General features: G+C 33.5%; 1 protein-coding gene across 2 annotated transcripts in view; it reads right to left on the bottom strand.

The window, feature by feature from the left end:
• LOC131144250 (protein PAT1 homolog) overlaps positions 1–9,366 on the bottom strand; it is a 33,101-nt gene extending 23,735 nt beyond the window's left edge. Inside the window, exons 1-3 of one of the 2 annotated variants that reach the window (XM_058092777.1) lie at positions 8,985–9,366; positions 8,086–8,231; positions 876–932 (exon numbers count right to left, since the gene is read on the bottom strand). In XM_058092777.1, the coding sequence (XP_057948760.1) occupies positions 876–932; positions 8,086–8,231; positions 8,985–9,072 (291 nt within the window). In that variant the 5' untranslated portion in view covers positions 9,073–9,366. The remainder of the gene's footprint in view (positions 1–875; positions 933–8,085; positions 8,232–8,984) is intronic. The other variant, XM_058092778.1, reaches the window with a different exon arrangement.
• Between the last annotated feature and the right edge of the window lie 5,687 nt (positions 9,367–15,053).

Below are 15,053 nucleotides of genomic sequence, written 5' to 3'. Positions count from 1 at the left end.
TTTAATTTAGTTCTACTGGCTTAATTGGATTCAGGTAACAATTATTTACAAAATTTAAATTCTTTTAATGAGCGAAGTATTGTTCTATTCTTATTCTGGCATCTGCACACGTGTACTCAGAATACCCAAGTTTAAATAATATGTTTAATGTTGTATTAACATATTATGCACAATCTTTGGCCTAAAAAAGTGGTAATTCAAAATTAGTATCAAATCCAAAATTTGTGTGGAAGATGCATAATACAGAAATATAGCCAAAACTCATACAATCAACAAAAAATAAAAAGATAAACCAAATGAGAGAGAGCAAAATGAAGAACAAACATAAAAAAGGAAAATATGGCATTTCAATTTTAAGGATTAAAATATGTGTATAAACCATGTGGACTTCGTAAAAAGACTAACTTTTTTCCCAGGAAGCGGGGCATAGGGCAACCAAAACTCTCTCAATAACTAGAACTAATTGGTAAACTAAAAAATAGGATATTAGAATTCTTTTCCTGTCAATGATTAAAATGTGGAACAAATGCATGTAAAAAATGCACGCCGCTAGACCTCAAAAACATAGCCACTGTGCATGTCGTGTGCTACCTATTAGTTCTCCTATATTGACTAAAACACAGAGTTTTGTTAGTCCCACTATAAGGGGAACTTGTGACTATTTATAATAGGTCACCATTTGTTTACTTCAACAGTCAGAGATATATATATAGACATGTATTACATAGCACTTCCCTTTCTTAGGTTTGGGGAAATTGTTCAGTCTTAGAGCAGCATCCACTTCAATGCCCAATAACATATGCAAAAATAAGAAGAAAGCAATAAATGTTGGACATTTATTTCCGATACTCTTCACTGCCTGCATGGCAACTTACCTTTATAAAAGTATTAGCAAGATCATCAATATCTGAAAAGGTATCTAAAACTTCACCCTGAAAATGCAGAGAGGAAAAACAAATGGTTAAGTTGCACAAGTTGATTACACAAAAGCACTTGCAATATCAAATTAAAAATTGTTAATAAAAACATATTCACTTTGCAATAGAACTAGTTAAAGAACAAAAAATATATATATATATATATAGGAAATTCGAACTTTTATTTGTTAAATTGTCTCCAATATTTTGACACAAAACATCAACGTAGAAGGTCTTTAAGTTTAAACTTTAAGGAATTCATTTCAATTTCTATATTTTCATATTTTTTCTTCCAATTTGCACAGATAATTATGTACCACTCCCACTGGAAATTTTCTTGGGTCCACCACTGTTCCTCAACAATGCTGCTCTATGCAGAAGCTCCTCAAATTGTTAGCCAAGAAGGTGGTTAGCATGCATGGGCCAAGAGCTCACTAAACAATTATTTATCATATAGAATGAGGGAAGATATTTCTCTCTAGGTCTTTATCTTATCATTTAACAGACTTTATTCCTTAACACTCATCCAAAAAATTTAGAACTTGTGCAATTTGCTCATAGAGCTGCCCAAATATTTGTTCTATACTCCGAGGTATCAAAGCACAAGGACAAAGTCTAGGAGTTAAATAATGAAGTCTTGAGGTGGAATCAATGCTTTCATTGTTGGTCATGAACTCATGATACACAATAAGGGAAGATAAAAGACAAATTTAGGAAGATTAAGTCTGCAATAACTAATAATCCTAAACTATGTAATGATGCATAGAGAAAAGCTATCAAAATCAATGCACACAAAGTGTCAAAAAGCTCTATTAAGCCCACATGAACACACAATGGCTAACTACAAGGAAAAAAAAAAGGATAAAGGATCAAGCAATGTATATTATATTTCATAATATTTTTTTTTTTTTATAATCAAGAAAAGTGGAACTACATAAATTCACTGATGCGCTAAGCAAATAAACACTAATCCAACCTAACCACATGCACATTGCCCACAAGCTTGCTTTTAACGCTAGCTAGCACAGCCCTTATCTTCAATTATCATAAATCCACCCAATTCCTTGCAGCACTATTGTTTTTTTTTTTTTTTTTTGGTAGATAGACTCCAAAATATGACAGTAGAGACCAGAAAATATGCTAAAGAACCTAATTCTGTAACAGTCAACTTCTCTTTAGTTTCTTCAAAATCTTACAGCAGATCTTCAATTTTTAAGAAAAGATTCAAATTTCACTTTGACACATTTGAAATCTTGCAGTGGCAGTCAAAGTATCTCTTACATGCAGCAGTGGTCAAATTCTCTTCCCTCTTATCAAAATCTCCACTTTTGGGCTACCTTGCCAGGAAAAATGGGAATTAAGGAGATGGCTACACAGATTGGAACTATCTCTCACGAACAGACGTGTGATCTGCTCCCCCACAAACAGATGAGAATTATCTTGAAGGCTTAGGGCTGCAATGATGGTCTACACAACCGTTCTATCAAAAAAAAAAATAACAACGGCCTACACCACAACAAGATAAAGGGATTGCGATGACCAGAGGATTTATAGCAACAGCAGAGGAGTTTGATGATAGAGATTGAAATTCTGATAAGAGTTGCAATGAAAGACTTATCCAGTGATGAACCTTCTTTCAAGGCAAGAACTTCAAATTGGCAGCAGCAGCAGAGCTTTTTCATCGCTGGAACTTCCTTTGAATTTCAGATTAGTAGCAATGATTTTTTTTTTCCTCAATGCGTCCACTACCCTGTCATCTCACAGCCCCAACACAATCTTTGTTTTTTGTACCTAAAACTCAGGAGACGGAAGTTTTGCTTGTAGGACAATCGCTTGGGATGGGAACTTGGCTGGACCACTATGAAGCACAAAGTGGACATCTGTGATGATTGGGCTGTGTGGGGATAGTGGAGGACCGAGTTTTGCTATGATACCAATTAGATGAGGGACAGCCAAGGAGAAAGAAAAGATATCTATAAAAAGACACATTTGAGTAATAAAATAGGACGAGCAGAGAATACAGAGGGAAGGGACAGAAAGTATAGAAAGAGGAAGTTGAGGAGTAGAGGACTGAAGTAGAGGCAGGCACGAGAGGAAGAGAAGGAGAGAGAGAGGGGATCAGGAATAGAGAGATTGACAGAAAGAAGTAGGGAGAGACAAAGAGTTTGATGTTAGATAAGAGCTTAAGTAATTCAATTAGTCCAAACCAATCATCTTTTCATTCATAAGCCTATATTTATAAGCAACTAAGAAGCCGTAAATGTAAACAATAAAAATTATGAAATAGCCACAAAATAATGATATCAAAATAAAACATCAACATAGCTAAAATTCCAAAAAAATAAGCTAATATCCCAAGCTACAATAAAATCCTCAACTTTCTAAACCTGTACCCCTTATAAAAAATGAGTGTGATGATGAACAAATAGTTGCAATACATGGTGAAGATACTAGAAGTTCTCCTTGCTGCATTTCCTTAATCTAGTAATGAACCATTTTGTGCTATCAAAAAATAGTGAAGATACTAGAAGTTCCTTATAAAGTGGAAGGGGCTTCCCAATGCCCTCTAATACTTGTACTTGAATCATAGTTAATAAATTCCAATACCTTAATCACAACCTCACAAGTGTGTCGCTCCTTTTTATTCACAGTAAAGTGCTTCAAGGCTGGGAAAAATGGGGTACAATAGCGGCCAGCCATGATTTACAAGAACAGCAAAGAACTTGATTTGAAAGCCCAATTATTCATTTGACATTGCCAAGACGACTTGCAAGCAATTTTGGAGGAATGGCTTTAATTATTTGCTTAATTTGTATTCAGCTTAGTTTGACATTTCTATGATTTTTATTGCAGGGGCATTTTGGTAAATCTTTCCTTTGAAGTATTGAGCTGTCAGCTTGGGGCTTTAATTTTGGACTATTTTAGTGATTTGGGGGCACAATATGGTAGTTTAATGGGTGCAAAGAGTCAGTCCAAGTCTTTTAAGAAAAGTCAAGCCTTGGGCTACAAGTTTACTTGGCCACAAAGACAACTTAATCTCCAAATTGATCCTTTATATGCATGTATTCAGCTTGTTTTAGACGTGAAAGGAAAGAAATCATTTCAGCCCCCTTGCCATGATATATGTCATGCATCTTTTCTGGGTTATGATGATTGATGATTAAGATCCTAGGCATGATTGCCTAGGTCTCTATGGAATATTGCTGCCTGCACATAAACTCCATCCCCATCCAACCCATAGAACTAGGAGTGATCATAAACCAATATGTGCCTACTCAAATCCACCCAGTTAATTAGGAAAGAGAAGTACAGTCAAAACATTTAAAATAACAATATATCTGTTATTCTCAAATAACTGTCCCGAAACACCATAATGAAAATATAGTGTCATTTGCCCATGCAATTCAAATAAAACCCAAAGCCAGCTCCCTTGCCCTAATATCCTTCTCATTTTATTCTCTGGAGTCTGTAAACCTAGGTCTAACTTCCTAAAACCAGCAGCAGCTGCCTTCCACCATTCACACCCATAACCACCTTCTCCCACCTATCAGAACATCCCAGCAACCTCGATCTGAGAGGTTACGTCAAATGGCAAAATATGGAAGGGGATATCTTAAAAGTGAGCAGCTCACATGTGATTCATGATGTAGGGAGGAGAGGCTTGGCAATAGAACTTGGTGTTGCCACTTCTAAAGCTAGAACAAGATAGATTTAATGTGCTCTTTCAAGAGTGGGACTGAGAAATTTATTTTTATTCCAAATCACTTTCCTTGCAATTTGTTGTTTGCATCTGGTACCATAGTAGTCGGACCAAATTCTTCCACAATCCCAAAAATCAGAAGCAAGAACAAGATTAGTGAGGGAAAAAGAAAGACTTCAAAAAAAGAACTTCAAATCTCAATCTAGGCAAAGGAAATACTTTCGTTCAGCTCTAAGTGATAAAACAAAAGGATTGAAAACAGAGAAAAATGTCTTGAGTCAGATGGTACTATAAAAGCTTCAAAAGAAGATTGATCATGGATGGAGCCACCCTCACAATATATCAAGCAATGGTTAACGGACAATCAAGATCTGAAATTGCAGATCACAGCAGCAGTCTTTAGTTTATTTTTGTCATTTTCTTCACTTTCGCTCCAGAATTTGCCAGTTAGTTGCTTTGATTGGCTGCTAGTCAGCTCTAGTACAACGTAAACTCCTGTGCAATCAGATATACTATTCTTTTCTTCTATTTACTTTGCCATATTTTTATTTTTGTCTTTCTGTATGGGTGCTATGTTGTGGTATTTTTACTTCTAAGGAATAAAGCCTTTGTTAGCATTTCTTTAAATTTGATTTATCTTCAGAGTTGTTTTGTTTGCAACAACCCGTCCCTTTCCTCCATTGTTAGGATGGCCAATGCTACATTCTGATTTCAAGGTGTTAGGGATCTGAATTTAACCAACTCGCCTCATATGCGTATAACGTTCAACATGTCAACTGCCGAACCAACCCTAACCAACTCGCCTCAGATGCCACTTAGACCATGGTGGTTATGCAGATTTTGGGGTACACATACCAGTACACAGTACTACAGCAGTGGAAATAAAAACCAGTCACAAAACAGACTCAACCTACAAGCCGTTGTTGATCAACAAAACAAGCATACAGCCCTTCAAGAATGCATCGCTTTGAAAATTCCAATGATCTGTTTCATTGATACAAATTGGACCTGTACCTCATGAATAATTCAATTTGGAATTTCTAATGAATGAAGATACAATCTGTTCAATTTGATTAATTCTTAACAATTAAATGGTAACATCCACAGCAAGAATTACAACACTAAATTATTTTTCATTTTTCTACCTTTTCTTCTCACTCTCATTTTTACTTTCATAAATCAATCTTGATTAGCTATGTGAAGCAGATGTAGAGAAGTTTATAAAATCCACAAGATATGCAATGAATAACAATTCTTGTATTTCTTTTCTACAATGTTCAACTCTAACCTTGTTTCTTCTCGAGTTTTTGTCCTATTCAAGATGGTAATAACTTAGGATTTAACGATGAACTTTATTAACACAATAATGTAATTTTGTAGCTTAGGTCATACAATATAACAAGTTGTCTAGATTTATTAGATTTTTGGGACTTTGATTAATAAAATAATGGAAACAGCCTCTTGCAAAAATGCAAGGTAAGGCTGTGCACTATAGACTCATCGTGGTCCGCCCCTTCCCTAAACCCCGCATATGCAAGAGCTTTGTGCACCTGGCTGCCCTTTTTTGGTTTCATTTATTTTCCATTTTATGAGTCTTAACAGATTAATATTGTATATCATACAAGTCTAATCATTCCTGTTTCATTAATTTATTTCTCACATATTATAATCAATTATATGTTTATATTAATGGAAAGTAATGAAAAATGAAAAGGAAATATACTGTCAATATTTTTTTAAATCAATATAAATTTACTACCTTAGACAGTGATGGTAAGTCAAACTAGAGGTTCCAAATTACATCAAAAATATTATCAAAAAGGGGCTTAAATCAAGCAAATTTACCCATAAAAACAAATTTCTGCATGCTTAAAAAAAGTCACAATCATACTCACTTCCCACCATGTAAGATCTTCTCTTTTTCCACCATACCTATTGACATTAGACCATGCTACACAATACCACTATTTATAACTATGTGTTAAACATATTCGAATGGAACTGGTCCCTGCCCAACCTGTAAATGCTCCTACACAGATCACAAGAAAATTCCTTTCCTGAGCCCAAATAATTGCTTGACCTTGTTCCTACACCACCTCAATTCCGCAAAATAATCATAATAATAATAAATAAATAAAATAAAATAAATAAATAAAAAGATCACCCTTAACAGTTGCAGGTTCAGATTTAGATGCATTCAAAACCAAACAGCCACTGTTTTCCTCCCTTTATACTCAAATTCCTGGCACTTCTTTTGCCTTTCATCAACCCGGAAATTCCTGCTATCTTATTTTAATATATATTGAAGATCAGTTACTAAGTGCTTCAGGGGCTGACGCCTGGTGCCCTTCTTTAGTATTTCATGACTTGAGCAGAACTGAGGGGAATCAATGCAACGTAGAGGGCCAGGGCACTATGATTTGATATATCACAAGGGGGCAAAACGGTTCAATGACAAGTGGGTATCCAATTTTTGTTTATAAGTTGGCTTGGGTCAATCAATTTGGTTAGGCAGATCGTCTTTCAGGCTTGGATCAGTCAAAGTGAGGACCCAGACTTGATCTTTCAGGTTTGGGTCAGTAAGGCAGGGATTCAGCCCCTTTCTGACAGACTTTTTAATTGTTTGACCAAATTGCATATTATCTAAATTCCTCAAATGAAAAGCATTAGAATGAAATAATATTTTTTTTTCCTCTCACTACATTTTTAATTGGTTATCATGAGGGTGCTATTTCTTAGGCCTTGCATTAATTGACACATTTGGTAAGCTGCCACCCTATTTATGCACTAATTGTGAACAGCAGTTCTAAATATGCACATTTCAAATTTTTCATGACCTAGATTTCATAATATAATGTTATCTACTGCGTTCTAATAATTTTTAGCTTAAACTGGTCCACAACAAAGCATGCGTACTCTTTCTAGCTTCCACTAACAGCCTATAACTGAATATTGATAAATAGGCTAAGCTTGTAAGATCTTCCACCAAAGTTAACCAAAGTCTCCTTTTCCTACTGGCAAACTGTGCAAGTGCTTCACTAGAAAGGCGCTGCATCATAAGGAGGCAATAAGTTTATAGTTTTCCACTCAACAAAAAGAAGCTCTATGTCAAGAAAGGCAGAATCCAAATAAATAATTTAAAAACAGACACAAAGACACCCCATAACAACATTATCATCTTAAGTACACAGAATCTAACCCACATTCACACACTCATTGCATGTACAGCAATCAATCTCCTACTTTTGTCTAACCTAAACCATCTGCATTTTTTCAAAAAGATAAAAAGACTAAATCTTGGAAATCCTACATCACTGGTTCAACATAATAAGATACTTACATTCAAAATATTTATGTGCAACAATACTACACATGACACAGAACTAGCACATAGAGATTTTAAGATTACATACACGCATGCATGCGCACACACACACACACACAAACACACGAAGAGAGAGATGTAACCTCTTCTCTATCCAACATAAAATCCCCATCATCAAATTCTACAGCAGGAAAGTTATCCTCTTCCTCTTCTAATCCCCCCAACTCAACTTCCTCAACTACATCTTTACCAAAAAATGCATATTGTGATGCATCAAATACTGCATCTCCTGCATGACAAGGGGAAAAAACAGAGCCACATCATCAATGCTCCCTACAATTTTCCAACATTGAGAACAAATAAAGATGGAAAAATATATATATAGTTAGTCCTTAAATATACAAGTAAGCCAACCAAAGACAATAACAGAATGCAAAATATTCAAGACGCAATGATGCATTCATAAGTAGTAGCATGAGAGTTATAAGAAACGTCCATTGCAAAATGGAAAGTCAAATTTTATAGAATTTTGACAAGATTTGGACCCTCCAATTACAAGCTACAAAAATTCCATGGCAATTTTGCAAATATGCAATAAAAAGGTAGGCGAAATTTAGTCCTGCCAGACTACAATTGGGCCATGCGGCCAAGCCAAGCAGATCTGAAGTGGGTCTATAAGGTCTAGAAATTGGAGCTAACATACTTGCAGGGAAGATTAAATAATGGCTACAAAAATTCAGAAAAAATGAAAGAAAGAATCACGATTTTAGTTAGGTTACTGGGCAAAAACATTTAAATCTGCACCACAGAGTCTCTTTTTCTTAACCTAATAAAACAGTTTTACTCAATCTGGCCCAGTTTCACATGCGAAAAATGGCAGAAAAAAATGAAAACAATGGATTCAGAAATCCTTTTCCATTTATTTTCTATTATTTTCTCGACAACCAAACAAAAATGAACTAAAGACACGATCTGCAAGACAATTTCAGAAAAAAGAAAACATCAACGCAACTCATATTTTGAAGCATAGAATCGAGCGAACCTGTGGAGTTCTCGGCAAACTGCTTAAGATCGTGGGGCTTCGTACTGGGACTCTCTTGAATACAACTCCCACCATCAAACCCATCCATATCCAAAACCGGCAGCGCCAGAAAAAACCCAAAGAACAAAACCCGCAAATAATTCAAACCCGACCCAGAATGTGAGAGAAAGAGGGAGAAAGATGTCGAGAGAGGGAGAGAGTCTCAGCTGAAATATCGTGGGGAGAAGCGAAGATCTGTACAGTGAGGAGAATTCATGGCAGAGGCTCAATCGGGGAGATATTTAGGTTGGGGCAGGAAAAGGAACCCTAGGGAGCGGATAACCTCTGTAATTTTTTATCGCAGAAATTGAAACCAAAAAGAAATAATAATAATAATAATAATAAATTCCACCGATTGGTTGGCCCGAGCTTTGGCCTCGCTCTAATGGTAATTCAGTAATATCGCGGGGGCGGTGTTGGCTTCCCTTTTCGGCAAAACAGAAGAAATGGGTGGGGCCCCGAGGCTGAGATTTGAAGAAGGAGAGGCGATGGATGACACGAATAGAAAGCGCGGGGCCCACACCTTGATCAATCAAGACATACATCATCATATCAATCCATCCAATTATTACTCGCCCGTTCCTCATTGCTGCTTCACGTGATCACTACGTACTTAATATATTAAATAAATCTATAGTTTTAAATGAATTTTAAATAATTTTATAAGCTTCATTTGTTTTAAATGAAGAAAATTTTATAAAATTCACTTATTTGAAATTCAGTTCAAGTTCCATTTTTTGAAAGTTAATTTTTTTAAATTATTTAATAGCTCTATGCTGTGCGTGAGAAATATTTTATATAATTATAAATATTTTTATTTTATAAAATCTAATTTTAGTATGGATAAAATTTTCACCATATTGATACATTATTTAAGACACATTTTGCTTTTAAAATGTTTTATGAAAATAATTTATACGCAGCAGTGATAAATAAGTAAATTTTAAATTGATAATAAAATTTTGACTCAAAACCTTTAAAATTTAAATGAGTAATATTCTTCATTATACATATAAAATCTGTGAAGTGGGAATTTTTGTCATCGTCTTGGTAGGTGGAATTTCGTAATAAATCCTAGTGCTTTAAATACATAATTTGAGAAAAGAAAAACCCTAGTCACTGAAATCAATCACTACATACAACAATTAATTAAGAACTACTTAAACTCTTAAACCAAAAAAGGGGTCTAATGACATGGGTTCGATACTTGTATCTCCTTTTTTCTAAAATGGGAAGATTCCTTTTCTATACACTAATCACCCTACTACTTGAGAGAACGCACTTCGTTGATAACTGTACTAATAGAATAGGTTGGATAGCTAAAGGATTAATTGAAAGTTTCCTATTGGATAAGACAAAATTAAAAAATAATTTTTAATCAATTAAGGAACATAAAATTCAATTTTGATCATTCTAACTATAGGAAGTTGTTTCTTCACAAGTAGATGTCTACATACTTTCTTAGCTATAATACAATATATGGGCTTAAAAGTTCGGTAACAATATCTCCTTTTAATTTTTATTTTTTTTTCCTCCTAAAATAGAGGTACTTTACCGGCCAATGCTCCAATCCATGCATACTTTTTTGTCTTTGAAATAACATTAACAGATTTTGAGCATTTGTTGCAGGAACAAAATCCTAAGTCTTCTTGACAAGATTCTTCTGAAGAAGTGTTAAGAGTTTCAGAACTTGAAATAATCTCATTAATAAATTCCTTTTCGGATGAACTGGAATAAGAGGTTTCTGATTCTTCTGAATCGCTATTGATAATTAAATTTAACATTTGTCTTTTTAATTTTTTTCCTATGTTAAGTTCTTTTATTTCTTACTTAACTCTACAGTCTCTTACATAATGTCCCTTTTTACCGCATTTGAATGAGGGAAACGTTAAAATCAACTTGCAACCTTTACTCACAAGAAGCCAGAGTCTAGGACAAACTTCTAAACAACCAATTGATTTAGGAAGAAAAAGTATTTCAAGCCTTTGTACTTATGTTGAACCAAATCAAATGAACCTTAAGCTTAAAGGAGTTGACTTTGGTCCAGAAATATCTCAAGGTTATTATCAAGAAATCTCTGAGTCAAATTCGCCAACAGAATCACAAATCTTAACAGAAGAACAAAGATTAAATCTTTATGAAGAAAGAAAAAATGTTATGGTTATTAATAAAGAATTCAAACCAAATATGGAAAAAATTGAGAAAGATTATTATCATGAACTTAATGCAAAAAATAGAAAATTATTTCTCAAAAAATATAACCAAATTGAAAGAGAGAAAATTAGAAAAGAATGGTTAGAAAGAATGGATCAAATAAAAGAACAAATCCCTTTCTTCAAATTTGTCAAAGACAGGCAGACAATTAATGTTATTCAAAACCCAGTTAAAAACTGAAAAACTACTGATAATTACTTTGTCAAGGCAGTACACCCTCCAGAGAATTCAATCAAATTTAATTACAAAGGAAACGAAATCTTAGCCTCACCTTATAAAGAATCCAAAGGAAAAGGAGAAATTGATCAATTAATTAGTCAAAACAATTATACAAATCAAATGTTAAGATCAATAGCCTCTCAATCAACAAGAATTGAGGAACAGTTAGAAAATCTTACTGAGATAAAAGCCTATAACACTTATGAAAAAGGTGAATCAAGTAGATCAAAAGAAAAGATCGAAGAACCAATTGAATCCATCTGGTCTTCCCATTACTTTGGCAATAAATGTATCTTTGTACCATTGAAAGTCTGATAATGTTGGACAAGTAAGATTAAGAAGAATAACACTATTCTTCTCATGTTGACTGCTTTGTTCACCTATGAATTGTCTAAAGATTGACCAGATAAGAGCTGAAACAGCATCACTTTCTTGTGTAGCAATTCCATTTTCTTCCTTAACCTTTTTTTATTCGTAAATTTGTCTTTTTTCAAAAGGAGTGAGATAATGATCTCACCATTCTTTAAGAGTTCCAGTAAAACCATGAGTAAGAAGAGAAACTATTTGTTCCTCAGTTGCCTTATGGCAACTGTTAGGTCTTTTATCAGAAGAATCTAATGATCTGCTTCCACAAAGAAACTTTCAAGGAAATGAAATTCATGAATGGAGAATTGATGGTCTTATAGAACATCAACTTCATTCCTTTTTACATCAAATGGCTATGGCAACAACTGCCTACAAACTACATTCACATAAGGCAACTGAGGAACAAATAGTTTCTCTTCTTACTAATGGTTTTACTAGAACTCTTAAAGAATGGTGGGATTATTATCTCACTCCTTTTGAAAAAAGACAAATTTATGAATCAAAAAAGGTTAAGGAAGAAAATGGAATTGCTACACAAGAAAGTGATGCTGTTTCAGCTCTTATCTGGTCAATCTTTAGACAATTCATAGGTGAAGAAAGCAGTCAACATGAGAAGAATAGTGTTATTCTTCTTAATCTTACTTGTCCAAAATTATCAGACTTTCAATGCTACAAAGATACATTTATTGCCAAAGTAATGGGAAGACCAGATGGAAGATCTGGCTTTTGGAAAGAAAAGTTTATAAGTGGATTACCAAAACTTTTTGCTCAAAGAGTAAGAGACCGTGTTAATGAAACATTAGGAACAAATTATGAATCAGTTACTTATGGTCAAATCGTTTGTACTATTAATCATGAAGGTCTTAAGCTTTGCAATGAACTTAAGATACAATCTTAGATGAAAACTGAATTCAAAAGGAATAAAGGTGAACTTGGAGACTTTTGTGCTCAATATGGGTATGAAAAGATTTAAGCACCTTCAAGAAAACACTTAAAAAAGAATTATGAGAAATATAAACCATCCAAAAAATATTATAAAAACTACGACAAAAAATATTATAAAAAGAAAAAGAGAAGAACCGAAGAAACTTCAAAGTCTCAAAAGAAAAATAAACCTCAAAAACTTAACAATCAAAAAACATGTTTCAAATGCGGTAAAAAGGGACATTATGCAAGAGACTGTAGAGTTAAGCCAGAAATAAAAGAACTTAACATAGGAAAGAAATTAAAAAGACAAATGTTAAATTTAATTATCAATAGCGATTCAGAAGAATCAGAAACCTCTTATTCCAGTTCATCCGAAAAGGAATTTATTAATGAGATTATTTCAAGTTCTGAAACTCTTAACACTTCTTCAGAAGAATCTTGTCAAGAAGACTTAGGATTTTGTTCCTGCAACAAATGCTCAAAATCTGTTAATGTTATTTCAAAGACAAACGAAATTATTTTAGAAATGATTGAGCATATTCAAGAACCAGAAATTAAAAATAAGTACTTACAAAAATTAAAGAAGAATTTAGAAAAAGATAAACTTCCCAAAGTTAATGAAGGATACAATCTTGAAGAGATAATTAACAAATTCAAAACTAAAGAATTACCAAAAGAAAATTTAACTATACAAGACTTACAAAGAGAAGTTAATCAAACTAAAGAAGAAATAAAAAAGTTAAAGGAACAAGGTGAAGAATTTAACATAGGATAAATAGATTCTCCAGTGGGGAGAATCTATTTGATAAAGCAATGTCTGGGGTTTTTGAAGAAGAGGCTTTAGAATAAAAGTCACTGGCCACTTGCCTTCTTGCCATAATTTCCCTGTAAAAATTCTCTTGTTAAAAAATCTGGGATTGAGTTTGAAGTTCCTTTGATAAATTCAATTTTAAAGTCGAAAACCAATAGAATTGCTTGCCATCTTGCAAAAACTATAAAAAAGAAATACAAGAATTACTTAACAAAAAACTTATTAGAAAAAGTAAATCTCCTTGGAGTTGTGCAGCCTTCTATGTTCAGAATCAAGCTGAAATAGAAAGAGGTGTTTCAAGACTTGTTATCAATTACAAACCATTAAACAAAGCTTTGCAATGGATTAGGTATCCAATACCTAATAAAAGAGACTTACTCAACAGACTTAATACAGCATCAATTTATTCAAAATTTGATATGAAATCAGGATTTTGGCAAATACAAATTGCTGAAGAAGATAAATACAAAACGGCATTTACAGTACCATTCGGACACTACGAATGGAATGTGATGCCCTTTGGACTCAAAAATGCCCCTTCAGAATTCCAAAACATTATGAACGAAATTTTTACTAACTATACGAACTTTACCATAGTATACATTGACGATGTCCTTGTTTACTCAGAATCAATTAGTCAACACTTCAAACATCTTAACATATTTTATAATATTGTTAAGAAAAATGGTTTAGTTGTTTCTAAACCAAAGATTAAATTATTTCAAACCAATATTAGATTTCTTGGACATCAAATTTACCAAAACAAAATCACTCCAATACAAAGATCATTAGAGTTTGCTGAAAAATTCCCAAATGAAATTACTAATAAAAATCAATTACAAAGATTTTTAGGATGTCTAAATTACGTCTCAGATTTTATCCCAAATCTTAGGATTTTAATCAAGCCATTGTTTAAAAGACTTAAGAAAAATCCTCCGAACTGGGACGAAGAATGTACTCAAATTATTATTAAAATTAAAACTCTTGTCAAAACTTTACCATGCCTTAGTCTACCTGACCCAGAAGCCTTTATGATTGTTGAAACTGATGCCTCTAATGAAGGATTTGGACGTATATTTAAACAAAGGATTGATTCAAAAGAGACCCTGGTTAGATTCCACTCAGGAGCTTGGTTAGGTCCTTAAATTAATTACTCCACTATTAAGAAAGAAATGCTTTCAATTGTCCTATGCATTCAAAAATTTCAAGATGATTTAATTAATAAAGAATTTTTACTCCGAATTGATTGCGCCAGTGCAAAAAATATTATTGAAAAGGACGTCAAAAATCTTGTTTTAAAACAAATTTTTGCAAGATGGCAAGCAATTCTATCAGTTTTCGACTTTAAAATTGAATTTATCAAAGGAACTTCGAACTCAATCCCAGATTTTTTAACAAGAGAATTTTTACAGGGAAATTATGGCAAGAAGGCAAGTGGTCAGTGACTTTTATTCTAAAGCCTCTTCTTCAAAAACCCCAGACATTGCTTTATC

The sequence above is a fragment of the Malania oleifera genome, chromosome 12, assembly GCF_029873635.1.
Source record: "Malania oleifera isolate guangnan ecotype guangnan chromosome 12, ASM2987363v1, whole genome shotgun sequence".
Lineage (NCBI taxonomy): Eukaryota > Viridiplantae > Streptophyta > Magnoliopsida > Santalales > Ximeniaceae > Malania > Malania oleifera.
Note: the sequence above shows the minus strand (reverse complement) of the source record. Positions and strands in the feature narration are given on the sequence as shown.